We start from the raw sequence: 20,316 nt of genomic DNA on the forward strand, positions 1-20,316 counted from the left end.
TGTTCTATGAGTCATTACTAACCCAGTGACAGACAGACAGACAGTAGTTAAACATGTATAGGCCACTATTAACCAGTCCTCTGTTCTATGAGTCATTATTAACCCAGTGACAGACAGACAGACAGTAGTTAAACATGTATAGGCTACTATTAAACAGCCCTCTGTTCTATGAGTCATTATTAACCCAGTGACAGACAGACAGACAGTAGTTAAACATGTATAGGCTACTATTACACAGCCCTCTGTTCTATGAGTCATTACTAACCCAGTGACAGACAGACAGACAGTAGTTAAACATGTATAGGCTACTATTAAACAGCCCTCTGTTCTATGAGTCATTACTAACCCAGTGACAGACAGACAGACAGTAGTTAAACATGTATAGGCTACTATTAAACAGCCCTCTGTTCTATGAGTCATTACTAACCTAGTGACAGACAGACAGACAGTAGTTAAACATGTATAGGCTACTATTAAACAGCCCTCTGTTCTATGAGTCATTACTAACCCAGTGACAGACAGACAGACAGTAGTTAAACATGTATAGGCTACTATTAAACAGCCCTCTGTTCTATGAGTCATTACTAACCCAGTGACAGACAGACAGACAGTAGTTAAACATGTATAGGCTACTATTAAACAGCCCTCTGTTCTATGGTGTGATTCCCCCCCTCAGGGATCAAAGTGATTGGAGGAATGAAGGAGTTAACGGGAGAGGAGTTTGGAGTCTACGTCAAAAGGATTTTACCTGGTGGCCTTGCTTCAAGTGATGGTAAGTGTCTTTCTATGCAGAAAGAGAACGGGTGGGGATGGCAACAGTAACACAGGTTTTTATTGTTTTTAATTGAACCTTTATTTAACTAGTCAAGTCAGTTAAGAACAAAGTTTTATTTACAATAAACGGCCTAGGAACAGTGGGTTAACTGCCAGCAGCATACCACCCTGCATACCACTGCTGGCTTGCTTCTGAAGATAAGCAGGGTTGGTTCTGGTCAGTCCATGGATAGGAGACCAGGTGCTGCTGGAAGTGGTGTTGGAGGGCCAGTAGGAGGCTCTCTTTCCTCTGGTTTAAAAAATATCCCAATGCCCCAGGGCAGTGATTGGGGACACTGCCCTGTGTAGGGTGCTGTCTTTCGGGTGGGACGTTAAACAAGTGCCCTGACTCTCTGAGGTCATTAAAAGATCCCATGGCACTTGTTATAAATCATTATAAATCACTCTTTATCATTGAGACAGTAGAAGTATCCCTCCATTATAAATCACTGTTTATCATTGGTCTGTGTTTCAGTCTGCTAACTGACAGGCCCCTCTGGTCTGTGTATCAGTCCACTAATCGACAGGCCACTCTGGTCTGTGGCTCTGGTCTGTGTTTCAGTCCACTAACTGACAGGCCACTCTGGTCTGTGTTTCAGTCCACTAACTGACAGGCCACTCTGGTCTGTGTTTCAGTCCACTAACTGACAGGCCCCTCTGGTCTGTGTTTCTGGTCTGTGTTTCAGTCCACTAATCGACAGGCCACTCTGGTCTGTGTTTCAGTCCACTAATCGACAGGCCACTCTGGTCTGTGGCTCTGGTCTGTGTTTCAGTCCACTAACTGACAGGCCACTCTGGTCTGTGGCTCTGGTCTGTGTTTCAGTCCACTAACTGACAGGCCCCTCTGGTCTGTGTATCAGTCCACTAATCGACAGGCCACTCTGGTCTGTGTTTCAGTCCACTAACTGACAGGCCACTCTGGTCTGTGTTTCAGTCCACTAACTGACAGGCCACTCTGGTCTGTGTATCAGTCCACTAATCGACAGGCCACTCTGGTCTGTGTTTCAGTCCACTAACTGACAGGCCCCTCTGGTCTGTGGCTCTGGTCTGTGGCTCTGGTCTGTGTTTCAGTCCACTAACTGACAGGCCCCTCTGGTCTGTGTTTCAGTCCACTAACTGCCAGGCCCCTCTGGTCTGTGGCTCTGGTCTGTGTTTCAGTCCACTAACCGACAGGCTGCTCTGGTCTGTGGCTCTGGTCTGTGTTTCAGTCCACTAACTGACAGGCCACTCTGGTCTGTGTTTCTGTCCACTAACTGACAGGCCACTCTGGTCTGTGTATCAGTCCACTAATCGACAGGCCACTCTGGTCTGTGGCTCCGGTCTGTGGCTCTGGTCTGTGTTTCAGTCCACTAATCGACAGGCCACTCTGGTCTGTGTTTCAGTCCACTAATCGACAGGCCACTCTGGTCTGTGTTTCAGTCCACTAACTGACAGGCCACTCTGGTCTGTGTTTCAGTCCACTAATCGACAGGCCACTCTGGTCTGTGTTTCAGTCCACTAACTGACAGGCCACTCTGGTCTGTGTTTCAGTCCACTAACTGACAGGCCACTCTGGTCTGTGTTTCAGTCCACTAACTGACAGGCCACTCTGGTCTGTGGCTCTGGTCTGTGTTTCAGTCCACTAACTGACAGGCCGCTCTGGTCTGTGTTTCAGTCCACTAACTGACAGGCCACTCTGGTCTGAGGCTCTGGTCTGTGTTTCAGTCCACTAATCGACAGGCCGCTCTGGTCTGTGGCTCTGGTCTGTGTTTCAGTCCACTAACTGACAGGCCGCTCTGGTCTGTGGCTCTGGTCTGTGTTTCAGTCCACTAATCGACAGGCCGCTCTGGTCTGTGTTTCAGTCCACTAACTGACAGGCCACTCTGGTCTGTGTTTCAGTCCACTAATCGACAGGCCGCTCTGGTCTGTGTTTCAGTCCACTAACTGACAGGCCACTCTGGTCTGAGGCTCTGGTCTGTGTTTCAGTCCACTAACTGACAGGCCACTCTGGTCTGAGGCTCTGGTCTGTGTTTCAGTCCACTAACTGACAGGCCACTCTGGTCTGTGTTTCAGTCCACTAATCGACAGACCACTCTGGTCTGTGTTTCAGTCCACTAATCGACAGGCCGCTCTGGTCTGTGTTTCAGTCTGCTAACTGACAGGCCGCTCTGGTCTGTGTTTCTGTCCACTAACTGACAGGCCCCTCTGGTCTGTGGCTCTGGTCTGTGTTTCAGTCCACTAACTGACAGGCCGCTCTGGTCTGTGGCTCTGGTCTGTGTTTCTGTCCACTAACTGACAGGCCACTCTGGTCTGTGTATCAGTCCACTAATCGACAGGCCACTCTGGTCTGTGTTTCAGTCCACTAACTGACAGGCCACTCTGGTCTGTGTTTCAGTCCACTAACTGACAGGCCACTCTGGTCTGTGTATCAGTCCACTAATCGACAGGCCACTCTGGTCTGTGTTTCAGTCCACTAACTGACAGGCCCCTCTGGTCTGTGGCTCTGGTCTGTGGCTCTGGTCTGTGTTTCAGTCCACTAACTGACAGGCCCCTCTGGTCTGTGTTTCAGTCCACTAACTGCCAGGCCCCTCTGGTCTGTGGCTCTGGTCTGTGTTTCAGTCCACTAACCGACAGGCTGCTCTGGTCTGTGGCTCTGGTCTGTGTTTCAGTCCACTAACTGACAGGCCACTCTGGTCTGTGTTTCTGTCCACTAACTGACAGGCCACTCTGGTCTGTGTATCAGTCCACTAATCGACAGGCCACTCTGGTCTGTGGCTCCGGTCTGTGGCTCTGGTCTGTGTTTCAGTCCACTAATCGACAGGCCACTCTGGTCTGTGTTTCAGTCCACTAATCGACAGGCCACTCTGGTCTGTGTTTCAGTCCACTAACTGACAGGCCACTCTGGTCTGTGTTTCAGTCCACTAATCGACAGGCCACTCTGGTCTGTGTTTCAGTCCACTAACTGACAGGCCACTCTGGTCTGTGTTTCAGTCCACTAACTGACAGGCCACTCTGGTCTGTGTTTCAGTCCACTAACTGACAGGCCACTCTGGTCTGTGGCTCTGGTCTGTGTTTCAGTCCACTAACTGACAGGCCGCTCTGGTCTGTGTTTCAGTCCACTAACTGACAGGCCACTCTGGTCTGAGGCTCTGGTCTGTGTTTCAGTCCACTAATCGACAGGCCGCTCTGGTCTGTGGCTCTGGTCTGTGTTTCAGTCCACTAACTGACAGGCCGCTCTGGTCTGTGGCTCTGGTCTGTGTTTCAGTCCACTAATCGACAGGCCGCTCTGGTCTGTGTTTCAGTCCACTAACTGACAGGCCACTCTGGTCTGAGGCTCTGGTCTGTGTTTCAGTCCACTAACTGACAGGCCACTCTGGTCTGAGGCTCTGGTCTGTGTTTCAGTCCACTAACTGACAGGCCACTCTGGTCTGTGTTTCAGTCCACTAATCGACAGACCACTCTGGTCTGTGTTTCAGTCCACTAATCGACAGGCCGCTCTGGTCTGTGTTTCAGTCTGCTAACTGACAGGCCGCTCTGGTCTGTGTTTCTGTCCACTAACTGACAGGCCCCTCTGGTCTGTGGCTCTGGTCTGTGTTTCAGTCCACTAACTGACAGGCCGCTCTGGTCTGTGGCTCTGGTCTGTGTTTCTGTCCACTAACTGACAGGCCACTCTGGTCTGTGGCTCTGGTCTGTGGCTCTGGTCTGTGTTTCAGTCCACTAATCGACAGGCCGCTCTGGTCTGTGTTTCAGTCTGCTAACTGACAGGCCCCTCTGGTCTGTGTTTCAGTCCACTAACTGACAGGCCGCTCTGGTCTGTGGCTCTGGTCTGTGTTTCTGTCCACTAACTGACAGGCCCCTCTGGTCTGTGTTTCAGTCCACTAACTGACAGGCCGCTCTGGTCTGTGGCTCTGGTCTGTGTTTCAGTCCACTAACTGACAGGCCCCTCTGGTCTGTGTTTCAGTCCACTAACTGACAGGCCCCTCTGGTCTGTGTTTCAGTCGACTAACTGACAGGCCACTCTGGTCTGAGGCTCTGGTCTGTGTTTCAGTCCACTAACTGACAGGCCACTCTGGTCTGTGTTTCAGTCCACTAATCGACAGGCCGCTCTGGTCTGTGTTTCAGTCTGCTGACTGACAGGCCCCTCTGGTCTGTGTTTCAGTCTGCTAACTGACAGGCCCCTCTGGTCTGTGTTTCAGTCTGCTAACTGACAGGCCCCTCTGGTCTGTGTTTCAGTCCACTAACTGACAGGCCACTCTGGTCTGTGGCTCTGGTCTGTGTTTCAGTCCACTAACTGACAGGCCACTCTGGTCTGTGGCTCTGGTCTGTGTTTCAGTCCACTAACTGACAGGCCCCTCTGGTCTGTGGCTCTGGTCTGTGTTTCAGTCCACTAACTGACAGGCCGCTCTGGTCTGTGGCTCTGGTCTGTGTTTCTGTCCACTAACTGACAGGCCACTCTGGTCTGTGGCTCTGGTCTGTGGCTCTGGTTTGTGTTTCAGTCCACTAATCGACAGGCCGCTCTGGTCTGTGTTTCAGTCTGCTAACTGACAGGCCCCTCTGGTCTGTGTTTCAGTCTGCTAACTGACAGGCCCCTCTGGTCTGTGTTTCAGTCTGCTAACTGACAGGCCCCTCTGGTCTGTGTTTCAGTCCACTAACTGACAGGCCACTCTGGTCTGTGGCTCTGGTCTGTGTTTCAGTCCACTAACTGACAGGCCACTCTGGTCTGTGGCTCTGGTCTGTGTTTCAGTCCACTAACTGACAGGCCCCTCTGGTCTGTGGCTCTGGTCTGTGTTTCAGTCCACTAACTGACAGGCCGCTCTGGTCTGTGGCTCTGGTCTGTGTTTCTGTCCACTAACTGACAGGCCACTCTGGTCTGTGGCTCTGGTCTGTGGCTCTGGTCTGTGTTTCAGTCCACTAATCGACAGGCCGCTCTGGTCTGTGTTTCAGTCTGCTAACTGACAGGCCCCTCTGGTCTGTGTTTCAGTCCACTAACTGACAGGCCGCTCTGGTCTGTGGCTCTGGTCTGTGTTTCAGTCCACTAACTGACAGGCCCCTCTGGTCTGTGTTTCAGTCCACTAACTGACAGGCCCCTCTGGTCTGTGTTTCAGTCCACTAACTGACAGGCCACTCTGGTCTGAGGCTCTGGTCTGTGTTTCAGTCCACTAACTGACAGGCCACTCTGGTCTGTGTTTCAGTCCACTAATCGACAGGCCGCTCTGGTCTGTGTTTCAGTCTGCTAACTGACAGGCCCCTCTGGTCTGTGTTTCAGTCTGCTAACTGACAGGCCCCTCTGGTCTGTGTTTCAGTCTGCTAACTGACAGGCCCCTCTGGTCTGTGTTTCAGTCCACTAACTGACAGGCCACTCTGGTCTGTGGCTCTGGTCTGTGTTTCAGTCCACTAACTGACAGGCCACTCTGGTCTGTGGCTCTGGTCTGTGTTTCAGTCCACTAACTGACAGGCCCCTCTGGTCTGTGGCTCTGGTCTGTGTTTCAGTCCACTAACTGACAGGCCGCTCTGGTCTGTGGCTCTGGTCTGTGTTTCTGTCCACTAACTGACAGGCCACTCTGGTCTGTGGCTCTGGTCTGTGGCTCTGGTCTGTGTTTCAGTCCACTAATCGACAGGCCGCTCTGGTCTGTGTTTCAGTCTGCTAACTGACAGGCCCCTCTGGTCTGTGTTTCAGTCCACTAACTGACAGGCCGCTCTGGTCTGTGGCTCTGGTCTGTGTTTCTGTCCACTAACTGACAGGCCCCTCTGGTCTGTGTTTCAGTCCACTAACTGACAGGCCACTCTGGTCTGTGGCTCTGGTCTGTGTTTCAGTCCACTAACTGACAGGCCCCTCTGGTCTGTGTTTCAGTCCACTAACTGACAGGCCGCTCTGGTCTGTGGCTCTGGTCTGTGTTTCAGTCCACTAACTGACAGGCCCCTCTGGTCTGTGTTTCAGTCCACTAACTGACAGGCCCCTCTGGTCTGTGTTTCAGTCCACTAACTGACAGGCCACTCTGGTCTGAGGCTCTGGTCTGTGTTTCAGTCCACTAACTGACAGGCCACTCTGGTCTGTGTTTCAGTCCACTAATCGACAGGCCGCTCTGGTCTGTGTTTCAGTCTGCTAACTGACAGGCCCCTCTGGTCTGTGTTTCAGTCTGCTAACTGACAGGCCCCTCTGGTCTGTGTTTCAGTCTGCTAACTGACAGGCCCCTCTGGTCTGTGTTTCAGTCCACTAACTGACAGGCCACTCTGGTCTGTGGCTCTGGTCTGTGTTTCAGTCCACTAACTGACAGGCCACTCTGGTCTGTGGCTCTGGTCTGTGTTTCAGTCCACTAACTGACAGGCCACTCTGGTCTGTGTTTCAGTCCACTAATCGACAGGCCACTCTGGTCTGAGGCTCTGGTCTGTGTTTCAGTCCACTAACTGACAGGCCACTCTGGTCTGTGTTTCAGTCCACTAACCAACAGGCCACTCTGGTCTGTGGCTCTGGTCTGTGGCTCTGGTCTGTGTTTCAGTCCACTAATCGACAGGCCGCTCTGGTCTGTGTTTCAGTCTGCTAACTGACAGGCCCCTCTGGTCTGTGTTTCAGTCCACTAACTGACAGGCCGCTCTGGTCTGTGGCTCTGGTCTGTGTTTCAGTCCACTAACTGACAGGCCCCTCTGGTCTGTGTTTCAGTCCACTAACTGACAGGCCCCTCTGGTCTGTGTTTCAGTCCACTAACTGACAGGCCACTCTGGTCTGAGGCTCTGGTCTGTGTTTCAGTCCACTAACTGACAGGCCACTCTGGTCTGTGTTTCAGTCCACTAATCGACAGGCCGCTCTGGTCTGTGTTTCAGTCTGCTAACTGACAGGCCCCTCTGGTCTGTGTTTCAGTCTGCTAACTGACAGGCCCCTCTGGTCTGTGTTTCAGTCTGCTAACTGACAGGCCCCTCTGGTCTGTGTTTCAGTCCACTAACTGACAGGCCACTCTGGTCTGTGGCTCTGGTCTGTGTTTCAGTCCACTAACTGACAGGCCACTCTGGTCTGTGGCTCTGGTCTGTGTTTCAGTCCACTAACTGACAGGCCCCTCTGGTCTGTGGCTCTGGTCTGTGTTTCAGTCCACTAACTGACAGGCCGCTCTGGTCTGTGGCTCTGGTCTGTGTTTCTGTCCACTAACTGACAGGCCACTCTGGTCTGTGGCTCTGGTCTGTGGCTCTGGTCTGTGTTTCAGTCCACTAATCGACAGGCCGCTCTGGTCTGTGTTTCAGTCTGCTAACTGACAGGCCCCTCTGGTCTGTGTTTCAGTCCACTAACTGACAGGCCGCTCTGGTCTGTGGCTCTGGTCTGTGTTTCTGTCCACTAACTGACAGGCCCCTCTGGTCTGTGTTTCAGTCCACTAACTGACAGGCCACTCTGGTCTGTGGCTCTGGTCTGTGTTTCAGTCCACTAACTGACAGGCCCCTCTGGTCTGTGTTTCAGTCCACTAACTGACAGGCCGCTCTGGTCTGTGGCTCTGGTCTGTGTTTCAGTCCACTAACTGACAGGCCCCTCTGGTCTGTGTTTCAGTCCACTAACTGACAGGCCCCTCTGGTCTGTGTTTCAGTCCACTAACTGACAGGCCACTCTGGTCTGAGGCTCTGGTCTGTGTTTCAGTCCACTAACTGACAGGCCACTCTGGTCTGTGTTTCAGTCCACTAATCGACAGGCCGCTCTGGTCTGTGTTTCAGTCTGCTAACTGACAGGCCCCTCTGGTCTGTGTTTCAGTCTGCTAACTGACAGGCCCCTCTGGTCTGTGTTTCAGTCTGCTAACTGACAGGCCCCTCTGGTCTGTGTTTCAGTCCACTAACTGACAGGCCACTCTGGTCTGTGGCTCTGGTCTGTGTTTCAGTCCACTAACTGACAGGCCCCTCTGGTCTGTGTTTCAGTCCACTAACTGACAGGCCCCTCTGGTCTGTGTTTCAGTCCACTAACTGACAGGCCACTCTGGTCTGTGGCTCTGGTCTGTGTTTCAGTCCACTAACTGACAGGCCACTCTGGTCTGTGTTTCAGTCCACTAATCGACAGGCCACTCTGGTCTGTGTTTCAGTCCACTAACTGACAGGCCCCTCTGGTCTGTTTCAGTCCACTAATCGACAGGCCGCTCTGGTCTGTGTTTCAGTCTGCTAACCGACAGGCCGCTCTGGTCTGTGTGTTTTGGATGTGGTTTCTCTACTTGGTCCCTGAAATGAAGGATTGCAGAAAAGAGCAGCAACAGTCGCTGATAAGTACTGCATCCCAAATTCCCTACATAGTGCACTACTTTAGACCAGAGCTGGCACCCTATTCCCTACATAGTGCACTACTTTAGACCAGAGCTGGCACCCTATTCCCTACATAGTGCACTACTTTAGACCAGAGCTGGCACCCTATTCCCTACATAGTGCACTACTTTAGACCAGAGTTGGCACCCTATTCCCTACATAGTGCACTACTTTAGACCAGAGCTGGCACCCTATTCCCTACATAGTGCACTACTTTAGACCAGAGCTGGCACCCTATTCCCTACATAGTGCACTACTTTAGACCAGAGCTGGCACCCTATTCCCTACATAGTGCACTATTTTAGGGCTCTGGACAAAAGCAGTGCACTATGTAGGGAATAGGTCCCGTTTGGGACACAGATAACTACTGGGAAATCTGCCTCTGCTCCAACCCTAACATGGTGTGATTAAATTGCTTTGATCCCTGTGATTTGGGACAGCTTTCCCACTAGTGACCCAAGAAGAGCAATCTCATTATTGTGAATGGTCTGGGAAAATCCATCAGACTCAGAAGTCAGAAAGGGGCTGCATCCCAAATGGCACCCTATTCCATATTTAGTGCACTACTTTTGACCAGAAGCCTATGTGCTCTGTGGGTAAAGTAGTGCACTAAATTGGGAATACAGTGCGATTTGGGACACAGGGGTTTGGAGTGAAGTCGTTTCACTGGAACAGAGAGTTCCTAGAATAAACTAGTATTTATCGGAAGGGTTACGGAGGTCACAACCTTGGGCCATGTTTCATTCCAGAATCTTGTCTTTCTTCCTGTCCTCGTTCGCTCCCTATTGAAGATCTGACAGGACTGGATAGAGGAAAGCAATATGGTGGAAAATGAAGATGATGGAGATAGCTGTTTTCTTAGGCAGACATCAGAGGCTTCGGGAAACAGCATCAAGCGCTTCCAGCAGATACATTTTCTATTACAATAAAACCAATTGAAACCAAGGCAGACTACTACCGATAGCCCTGAGGAAATACAGCTAACTACTACCGATAGCCCGCAGGAAATACAGCTAACTACAATTTATAGCCCTGAGGAAATACAGCTAACTACTACCTATAGCCCTCAGGAAATACAGCTAACTACTACCTATAGCTCTCAGGAAATACAGCTAACTACTACTTTAATGTATATGTACAGGCTGTGGTGTAAGTGGCTCACGTGTGTGTGTGTGTGTGTGTGTGTGTGTGTGTGTGTGTGTGTGTGTGTGTGTGTGTGTGTGTGTGTGTGTGTGTGTGTGTGTGTGTGTGTGTGTGTGTGTGTGTGTGTGTGTGTGTGTGTGTGTGTGTGTGTGTGTGTGTGTGTGTGTGTGTGTGTGTCCAGCATCATCCCAGTGCGTAGTACTATCAGTTTTAATACCTCTGAAGGGTAGGATTAAACAGGTCTGTCTCGATCTCTTCCTGTCTTCCTCTGTTACCATGGAGACTTACTACAGTGTCAGTATAGAGGTCTATTTGAGTACAGACTCTGTTACTATGGAGACTTACTACAGTGTCAGTATAGATAGAGGTATATGTGAGTACACTCTGTTACCATGGAGACTTACTACAGTGTCAGTATAGAGGTGTATATGAATACAGACTGTTACTATGGAGACTTACTACAGTGTCAGTATAGAGGTCTATATGAGTACAGACTGTTACTATGTAAGTCGCTCTGGATAAGAGCGTCTGCTAAATGACTTAAATGTAAATGTAATGTAATGAGACTTACTACAGTGTCAGTATAGAGGTCTATATGAGTACAGACTGTTACTATGGAGACTTACTACAGTGTCAGTATAGAGGTCTATATGAGTACAGACTCTGTTACTATGGAGACTTACTACAGTGTCAGTATAGAGGTCTATATGAGTACAGATCTGTTACCATGGAGACTTACTACAGTGTCAGTATAGAGGTCTATATGAGTACAGGCTCTGTTACTATGGAGACTTACTACAGTGTCAGTATAGAGGTCTATATGAGTACAGACTGTTACTATGGAGACTTACTACAGTGTCAGTATAGAGGTCTATATGAGTACAGACTCTGTTACTATGGAGACTTACTACAGTGTCAGTATAGAGGTCTATATGAGTACAGACTGTTACTATGGAGACTTACTACAGTGTCAGTATAGAGGTCTATATGAGTACAGACTGTTATCAGCTGTTGTCAGACACAAGTGCGTCTTGAAAGACAAATATCTTCTTCAATAGTGTGCAGTGAATTCTACCAAATGAAAAGTCTAAATGACTACGACATCCTAGCATTTAAAGCAAACTCATTTTTCAAAAAATGTCACGCACTATATAACATTCTATTTTCTTCTACCCAGAAGACCTACTACTAAGTCTGGGTATTTGGACTGTTAAAACATGGTTATTTAAAATAAGTTATGTAGAACATGCTCTCTGCTACAGCTCATATCAGATAAACTCATCAAGTCTTTTAGACCAGTGACTTATGTAACTTGTCCCTTGGGCTCCAGAAATTGACTAAATTAATCAAATGTACCATTGTTACTATCCCTACTGTAGTGAATGGAACTAACTGCATTGCTATGATGTACAGTTTGCACAACTCTGTGTTATATCATATCGTAATGAACTGAGGGAGAAGGACCAGGTCTCTACTGGGTCGGGATCCCAGATTGGTTATATCATATTGTAATGAACTGAGGGAGAAGGACCAGGTCTCTAGTGGGTCGGGATCCCAGATTGGTTATATCATATCGTAATGAACTGAGGGAGAAGGACCAGGTCTCTAGTGGGTCGGGATCCCAGATTGGTTATATCATATTGTAATGAACTGAGGGAGAAGGACCAGGTCTCTAGTGGTTCGGGATCCCAGATTGGTTATATCATATCGTAATGAACTGAGGGAGAAGGACCAGGTCTCTAGGGGGTCGGGATCCCAGATTGGTTATATCATATCGTAATGAACAGAGGGAGAAGGACCATGTCTCTAGGGGGTCGGGATCCCAGATTGGTTATATCATATTGTAATGAACTGAGGGAGAAGGACCAGGTCTCTAGTGGGTCGGGATCCCAGATTGGTTATATCATATCGTAATGAACAGAGGGAGAAGGACCATGTCTCTAGTGGGTCGGGATCCCAGATTGGTTATATCATATTGTAATGAACTGAGGGAGAAGGACCAGGTCTCTAGTGAGTCGGTATCCCAGATTGGTTATATCATATCGTAATGAACTGAGGGAGAAGGACCAGGTCTCCAGTGGGTCGGGATCCCAGATTGGTTATATCATATCGTAATGAACTGAGGGAGAAGGACCAGGTCTCTAGTGGGTCGGGATCCCAGATTGGTTATATCATATCGTAATGAACTGAGGGAGAAGGACCAGGTCTCTAGTGGGTCGGGATCCCAGATTGGTTATATCATATCGTAATGAACTGAGGGAGAAGGACCAGGTCTCTAGTGGGTCGGGATCCCAGATTGGTTATATCATATCGTAATGAACTGAGGGAGAAGGACCAGGTCTCTAGTGGGTCGGGATCCCAGATTGGTTATATCATATCGTAATGAACTGAGTGAGAAGGACCAGGTCTCTAGTGGGTCGGGATCCCAGATTGGTTATATCATATCGTAATGAACTGAGGGAGAAGGACCAGGTCTCTAGTGGGTCGGGATCCCAGATTGGTTATATCATATTGTAATGAACTGAGGGAGAAGGACCAGGTCTCTAGTGGGTCGGGATCCCAGATTGGTTATATCATATCGTAATGAACAGAGGGAGAAGGACCAGGTCTCTAGTGGGTCGGGATCCCAGATTGGTTATATCATATCGTAATGAACTGAGGGAGAAGGACCAGGTCTCTAGTGGGTTGCGAACACAGATCGCCTGGTCCAAAGAGAAAGGCCCTAGCTAGACACAATCCCAATAAGGTTATCCCCGAGGAAGAGATGGTAATGTGTTTATCATATAGGGTCCTTAAATTACTCCACTTCCAAACAATCTCCTCTAGGGTTGTGTCTGATTTGGTACCCTATTCACTATGTAGAGAACTACTTTGGACAAGGGCACATAGAGGGCTTTGGTCAAAGTAGTGCACTATATACAGTGGGGCAAAAAAGTATTTAGTCAGCCACCAATTGTGCAAGTTCTCCCACTTAAAAAGATGAGAGAGGCCTGTAATTTTCATCATAGGTGCACTTCAACTATGACAGACAAAATGAGAAGAAGAAAAAATCCAGAAAATCACATTGTAGGATTTTTTAATGAATTTATTTACAAATGATGATTAACTGTTTGTTCTGAGGTCAGTTCTGGTGGGATAAAGAGATAGAGACATATCACTGATTAACACGTCTCCTTCAGCGGTCAAGGAAGGTGCAGGAAGGTCCCTCTCAACAGTTTTCATCTCTTTGTTTACTCTTAGTCTATACCGTCTACAGATTGTATACTCCCCTTAAGTGCTCTTCTTACTTTCCCTTGTCTGGTAGAGACGTGATTAGTGTTCACACGATACCAGCCAATAGGGCTCTTGTTATTTAAATCAGATTTAAAATACCTGGGGCCTATTCACAAAGTCTCTCAGATTAGGAGTGCAAATCTCGGATCAGTTTAGCCTATTAGATAATATTGAATAAGACAGGTGGATACCAGATCCTAGATGAGCTCTCCCAGTCTGAGAGGCTTTGTGAACACAGGCCCTGGTTTGTTATGCTTAGATATTCCAGGTAAAAGGTGCCCCCTGAACTCTGGGTCGTCTGCCCGCCACAAGACCATTACCCCGCTGAGCTATAGGTTGGGGAGCCAAAACAAGTTTTCGGGACTCTTGACTGAGGCAAGGTTACTCATCGTACAAGCGTGATTTTCACTGAACCAACCTCTCTTATACTTCATATTCTGATGAGATCATATGATGTGATTAATCCTCACCTTGATGACATCACTGTTTGACCTGTGACCTTGTGTTGACCTCTCACCTCACCAGGACACCTCCAGGCGGGAGACCAGATCTTGGAGGTGAATGGGGAGAGTTTACTAGGGGTCACCAGTGAAAGGTAGGTTCAACAATAAAACAACAACTCTCTCTTCATTGGAAAAATACCAAAAAGACCAGTGAAATTTGTGTTGATGTCGTCAAGACATTCACTTTTTTGTTTTATAACAGAGCAGTAGACGTTCTGAGATCAGCGTCCTCCAGCAACCAAATGCGCCTTCTGATCGCCAGAGACGAGGAAGCCAGGTAGGCCCTGAGCACCGCGTCTAGATATGAGATGCACACGACCACGTATCATTGGCCACATTCTGTAGGCTTTAGTGTCAATACACTTAATCACAACTTTAGCGTCAACACAAATTGGGTCGCTGATGTGAGGGTCTGTTATCCGCATTTGTGTCTGAAGTCTGAATTTCAGCTATCAGGTGTTTTGTGTCGGTTTGGAACTCCAATCGTGCTCCATGTCCATCTGTATCTGTATGTCCTTTATCTCTCAACTTGGCCTGCCTGTCCTCCTCCTCTTCCTCCTTCTGCTCCTCCTACTCCTTCTCCTCCTTCTCTTCCTCCTCCTCTCAAAAATGTTGATTATTAAAAAGATGCCATTTTTTAAATTATTCAAAGTAAAAATGAATAATTTTGTGGATAAACCAGATGGTTGGCAAGGCGTTGAGAGTTTCTTTGGCTATGAATAACCCTGGCAGTGGCATGGGGGACATTTTGGGAAGGGTTTTTGGGCTGGGACGCCCCAAAACATTTCAAGGATGATCAATGGGAACAGGATGCAGATGAGCAAAATTTCAAGTCTCACAGCAGAGGTTGAGACCACCAAAATAAGATATTTCTGTTTTTTACATTTTTAATACACGCAGAAATGTCTACAAACCTGTTTTCGCTTTGTTATTATGGGTTATTGTGATGTCATTATGGGGTATTGTGATGTCATTATGGGGTATTGTGATGTTATTATGGGGTATTGTGATGTCATTTGGGGTATTTGATGTCATTGTTGGTTGTGTGTAGATTGATGAGGAACACACTTTTTCCCCATCCATTTTAGAATAAGGCTGTAACGTAACAAAATGTGGAAAAAGTCAAGGGGTCTGAATTATTTCCGAATGCACTGTATATATTCATATTCTGGACATTGCTTGTTCTGATATTTCTTGGTTTCGTTCTTGAAATGTTTTAAGGATTTGTGTGTATTGTTTGGTAATGCTCGGTATTGCTGCACTGTTAGCCCTAGAAACATAAGCATCTGCAAAATAAGTGTATGTAACCAGTAACATTTGATTTGATTTGAAAGTCAGGGAAGGGAACCACATTACACAGGAAACACAGTCAAATATAACTTTTACTACGTGATGAAGTCTTGATTTGCTCTAAACAGCCAGTGGAAGGTTATATCTGTCAGAACATTAACAGAGAGAACCTGCATCCCCCACTCATCATATTCTGCCATCTGGTAGCCTATTGTTTTTAGCATTTAACATTTAGCCAGGTTGCTAATCTAACCACGATGCCATGGCAACAACCGACCGGGTGGTCAGTTTTGACATTGTGAGTCAGCATAAAACCAGGTCACACTAGCTGTCACGCACGCACGCACGCACGCACGCACGCACGCACACACACACACACACACACACACACACACACACACACACACACACACAATTAGGCAGGCTACAGAGTGTTCAAGCTACAGGCATTACATACAGTGAAGCATGCTACTGGCTACAGGCAGAAAAGCAGGCTACAGGCAGGAAATCAGGCTACAGACAGGAAAGCAGGTTACAGGCAGGAAATCGGGCTACTGGCAGGAAAGCAGGCTACAGGCAGGTAATCAGGCTACAGACAGGAAAGCAGGCTACAGGCAGGAAATCAGGCTACAGACAGGAAAGCAGGTTACAGGCAGGAAATCGGGCTACTGGCAGGAAAGCAGGCTACAGGCAGGTAATCAGGCTACAGACAGGAAAGCAGGCTACAGGCAGGAAATCAGGCTACAGACAGGAAAGCAGGCTACAGGCAGGAAATCAGGCTACAGACAGGAAAGCAGGCTACAGGCAGGAAATCAGGCTACAGGCAGGAAAGCAGGCTACAGGCAGGAAATCAGGCTACTGGCAGGAAAGCAGGCTACAGGCAGGTAATCAGGCTACAGACAGGAAAGCAGGTTACATTCAGGAAAGCAGGCTACAGGCAGGAAATCAGGCTACTGGCAGGAAAGCAGGCTACTGGCAGGAAAGCAGGCTACAGACAGGAAATCAGGCTACTGGCAGGAAAGCAGGCTACTGGCAGGAAATCAGGCTACTGGCAGGAAAGCAGGCTACTGGCAGGAAAGCAGGCTACAGACAGGAAAGCAGGCTACATTCTACAGGCAGGAAAGCGGACTACAGGCAGGAAAGCAGTCTACAGGCAGGAAAGCGGTCTACAGACAGGAAATCAGGCTACAGACAGGAAATCAGTCTACAGGCAGGAAAGTAGGCTACTGGCAGGAAAGCAGTCTACAGGCAGGAAAGGAGGCTCAGGAGATGAGCCTGTGCTTCTCACATCATTCTATAATCTGTGTTCTGTGCCTTAACTAACCCTCAGAGCTCAACACACAGGCCAAGACAGGAGGGATGGAGAGGAGGAGACAGGAGGCATGAAGAGGAGAGGAGGAGAGGAGGAGACAGGAGGGGAAAGGAGAGGAGAGGAGGAGACAGGAGGGGAAAGGAGAGAGAGGAGGAGACAGGAGGGGAAAGGAGAGGAGAGGAGGAGTCTAGGAGGGGAAGGGAGGAGAGGAGGAGACAGGAGGGGAAAGGAGAGGAGAGGAGGAGAGGAGAAGACAGGAGGGGAAAGGAGAGGGAGGGGGAGACAGGAGGGGAAAGGAGAGGAGAGGAGGAAAGAGGAGACAGGAGGGGAAAGGAGGAGGAGAGGAGACAGGAGGCATGAAGAGGAGGAGAGGAGACAGGAGGGGATCATTCTAGGAAGGAGGAGACAGGTGGGGAAAGGAGAGAGAGAGCGGAGAGGAGAGGAGGAGAGGAGAAGACAGGAGGGGAAAGGAGAGGAGAGGAGGAGACAGGAGGAAAGGAGAGGGAGAGGAGAGGAGAGGAGGAGACAGGAGGGGAAAGGAGAGGAGAGGAGGAGACAGGAGGGGAAAGGAGAGGAGAGGAGGAGACAGGAGGGGAAAGGAGAGGAGAGGAGGAGACAGGAGGGGAAAGGAGAGGAGAGGAGGAGACAGGAGGGGAAGGAGAGGAGAGGAGGAGACAGGAGGGGGGAGAGGAGAGGAGGAGACAGGAGGGGAAAGGAGAGGAGACAGGAGGGGAAAGGAGAGGAGAGGGAGGGAGACAGGAGGGGAAGGAGAGGAGAGGAGGAGACAGGAGGGGAAAGGAGAGGAGACAGGAGGGGAAAGGAGAGGAGAGGATGGAGGGATTATGCCTTTCTGTTTCTGTGCCTTCCTCTCTTCATCTCTCTCTCTCTAATCCCCCTCTCCCTCTCTCTAATTCTTTCCCCCTATTCTCCCTCGTTCTGTATCTCCTCCGTGCTATTTGGGTCCACTACGCAGTAATATTAACCTGGCTGTTAAAGCCTTAGTACCATTGATCTGTGATGAGAGGGGGTCAGAAATAGAAAGGGAATATGAAGCTAGAACCAACCTCTATTTAACCAGGGAATCCTGTATTAATAAACACTTACAATATAACTAAATATGAAGCTGGAACCAACCTCTATTTAACCAGGGAATCCTGTTGAAATGAACACTTACAATATAACTAAATATGAAGCTAGAACCAACCTCTATTTAACCAGGGAATCCTGTTGAAATGAACACTTACAATATAACTAAATATGAAGCTAGAACCAACCTCTATTTAACCAGGGAATCCTGTTGAAATGAACACTTACAATATAACTAAATATAGACAAAATATAGACCAACATTTAAACCCCCCAAATTGATATTTATTTACAGTAGCTCAATGGCTCCAGTTCTTCATTCCCATTAGTGAGACTCCAGACTGCTAGAGATGGTGTCTTTGGTGTTAGCCACCTTAACCACCAGTCAGTCCCGCTAGTGACATCAGATCACCACGTGACCCTATGTGACCTCTGAGGTTGTTAATCCGTCTGTCTCAGCAGCCCATCCTGATGGTGATATGAAGGAAGACACGCCGTGAGGATAAATATACCAGAGATTCAGACTGGACATTCCCCTGCAGTGAGGTTAAATATACCAGAGATTCAGACTGGACATTCCCCTGCAGTGAGGTTAAATATACCAGAGATTCAGACTGGACATTCCCCTGCAGTGAGGTTAAATATACCAGAGATTCAGACTGGACATTCCCCTGCAGTGAGGTTAAATATACCAGAGATTCAGACTGGACATTCCCCTGCAGTGAGGTTAAATATACCAGAGATTCAGACTGGGCATTCCCCTGCAGTGAGGTTAAATATACCATAGATTCAGTCTGGGCATTCCCCTGCAGTGAGGTTAAATATACCAGAGATTCAGACTGGACATTCCCCTGCAGTGAGGTTAAATATACCAGAGACCAGAGATTCAGACTGGACATTCCCCTGCAGTGAGGTTAAATATACCAGAGATTCAGACTGGACATTCCCCTGCAGTGAGGTTAAATATACCAGAGATTCAGACTGGACATTCCCCTGCAGTGAGGTTAAATATACCAGAGATTCAGACTGGACATTCCCCTGCAGTGAGGTTAAATATACCAGAGATTCAGACTGGACATTCCCCTGCAGTGAGGTTAAATATACCAGAGATTCAGACTGGACATTCCCCTGCAGTGAGGTTAAATATACCAGAGATTCAGACTGGACATTCCCCTGCAGTGAGGTTAAATATACCATAGATTCAGACTGGACATTCCCCTGCAGTGAGGTTAAATATACCAGAGATTCAGACTGGACATTCCCTGCAGTGAGGTTAAATATACCAGAGATTCAGACTGGACATTCCCCTGCAGTGAGGTTAAATATACCAGAGATTCAGACTGGACATTCCCCTGCAGTGAGGTTAAATATACCAGAGATTCAGACTGGACATTCCCCTGCAGTGAGGTTAAATATACCAGAGATTCAGACTGGACATTCCCCTGCAGTGAGGTTAAATATACCAGAGATTCAGACGGGACATTCCCCTGCAGTGAGGTTAAATATACCAGAGATTCAGACTGGACATTCCCCTGCAGTGAGGTTAAATATACCAGAGATTCAGACTGGACACCCCCCCCCCCACACACACACACACACACAGCACACACCCACAAAGCCAACTAGGCCATGTTGAAGAGCACCACATAGCTGATCAGATCAGTCTAATCCCTCCTGTTTGGGGTCAGAGAGGGGCCATCCTTCCTGTCTGGGGTCAGAGAGGGGCCATCCTTCCTGTCTGGGGTCAGAGAGGGGCCATCCTTCCTGTCTGGGGTCAGAGAGGGGTCATCCTTCCTGTCTGGGGTCAGAAAGGGGACATCCTACCTGTCTGGGGGTCTTCTTCAAATGAGTCTGGATCTGAGAACCTCCCCTACGATTTCTAGAATGCAAACACATTCTAACCATTCTGATTGGTCCCATGGCCAGAACACATGTGGGTAAAGTAGCGTTGTTAAAATTCTTCATTGGCTTTATTACTCTAATTGGTTTGTTTTGAACAACACCCCTCATCACCACAAATTACTTCAATGATGGCCGTCAAGGACTGAGTACGTAGCGAACATAGAGGAAGAATTCAGTTGGAGTCGCCAGGCAACAGGAAAGATACTGCTGACCCATAACTGACAGTCAAATCACAGTCAAACCCCGACCCCTTACCACCGACCCCTTACCCCGACCCCTTACCACCGACCCCTTATCCCCGACCCCTTACCCCCGACCCTTTACCCCGACCCCTTACCACCGACCCTTTACCCCTCCCCGACCCCTTACCACCGACCGACCCCTTACCCCGACCCCTTACCCCGACCCCTTACCCCGACCCCTTACTCCCCCCGACCCCTTACCACCGACCCCTTACCCCCGACCCCCCGACCCCTTACCCGACCCCTTACCCCTTACCCCGACCCCTTAAAGACCCCCCGACCCCTTACCCCCGACCCCTTTACCCCACCGACCCCTTACCCCCCGACCCCTTAACCCCGACCCCTTACCCCCGACCCTTACCCCCGACCCCTTACCCCCGACCCCTTACCCCCGACCCCTTACCAATGACCCTTTAACCCCGGACCCCTTACCCTCCGGCCCTTTCCCCCGACCCCTTACCACTACCACCCGACCCTTACCCCGACCCCTTACCCCCGACCCCTTACCCCC

At 48.9% G+C, this 20,316-nt stretch overlaps 1 protein-coding gene across 6 annotated transcripts in view; it reads left to right on the plus strand.

The window, feature by feature from the left end:
• LOC124021689 (syntaxin-binding protein 4-like) overlaps nucleotides 1-20,316 on the plus strand; it is a 131,437-nt gene that overhangs the window by 41,708 nt on the left and 69,413 nt on the right. For all 6 annotated transcript variants that reach the window (XM_046336803.1, XM_046336802.1, XM_046336800.1 and 3 more), the window contains exons 3-5: nucleotides 677-772; nucleotides 13,996-14,065; nucleotides 14,176-14,250. In XM_046336803.1, the coding sequence (XP_046192759.1) occupies nucleotides 677-772; nucleotides 13,996-14,065; nucleotides 14,176-14,250 (241 nt within the window). The remainder of the gene's footprint in view (nucleotides 1-676; nucleotides 773-13,995; nucleotides 14,066-14,175; nucleotides 14,251-20,316) is intronic.

The sequence above is a fragment of the Oncorhynchus gorbuscha genome, unplaced genomic scaffold (genome assembly GCF_021184085.1).
Source record: "Oncorhynchus gorbuscha isolate QuinsamMale2020 ecotype Even-year unplaced genomic scaffold, OgorEven_v1.0 Un_scaffold_1162, whole genome shotgun sequence".
In the NCBI taxonomy this organism is placed as follows: domain Eukaryota; kingdom Metazoa; phylum Chordata; class Actinopteri; order Salmoniformes; family Salmonidae; genus Oncorhynchus; species Oncorhynchus gorbuscha.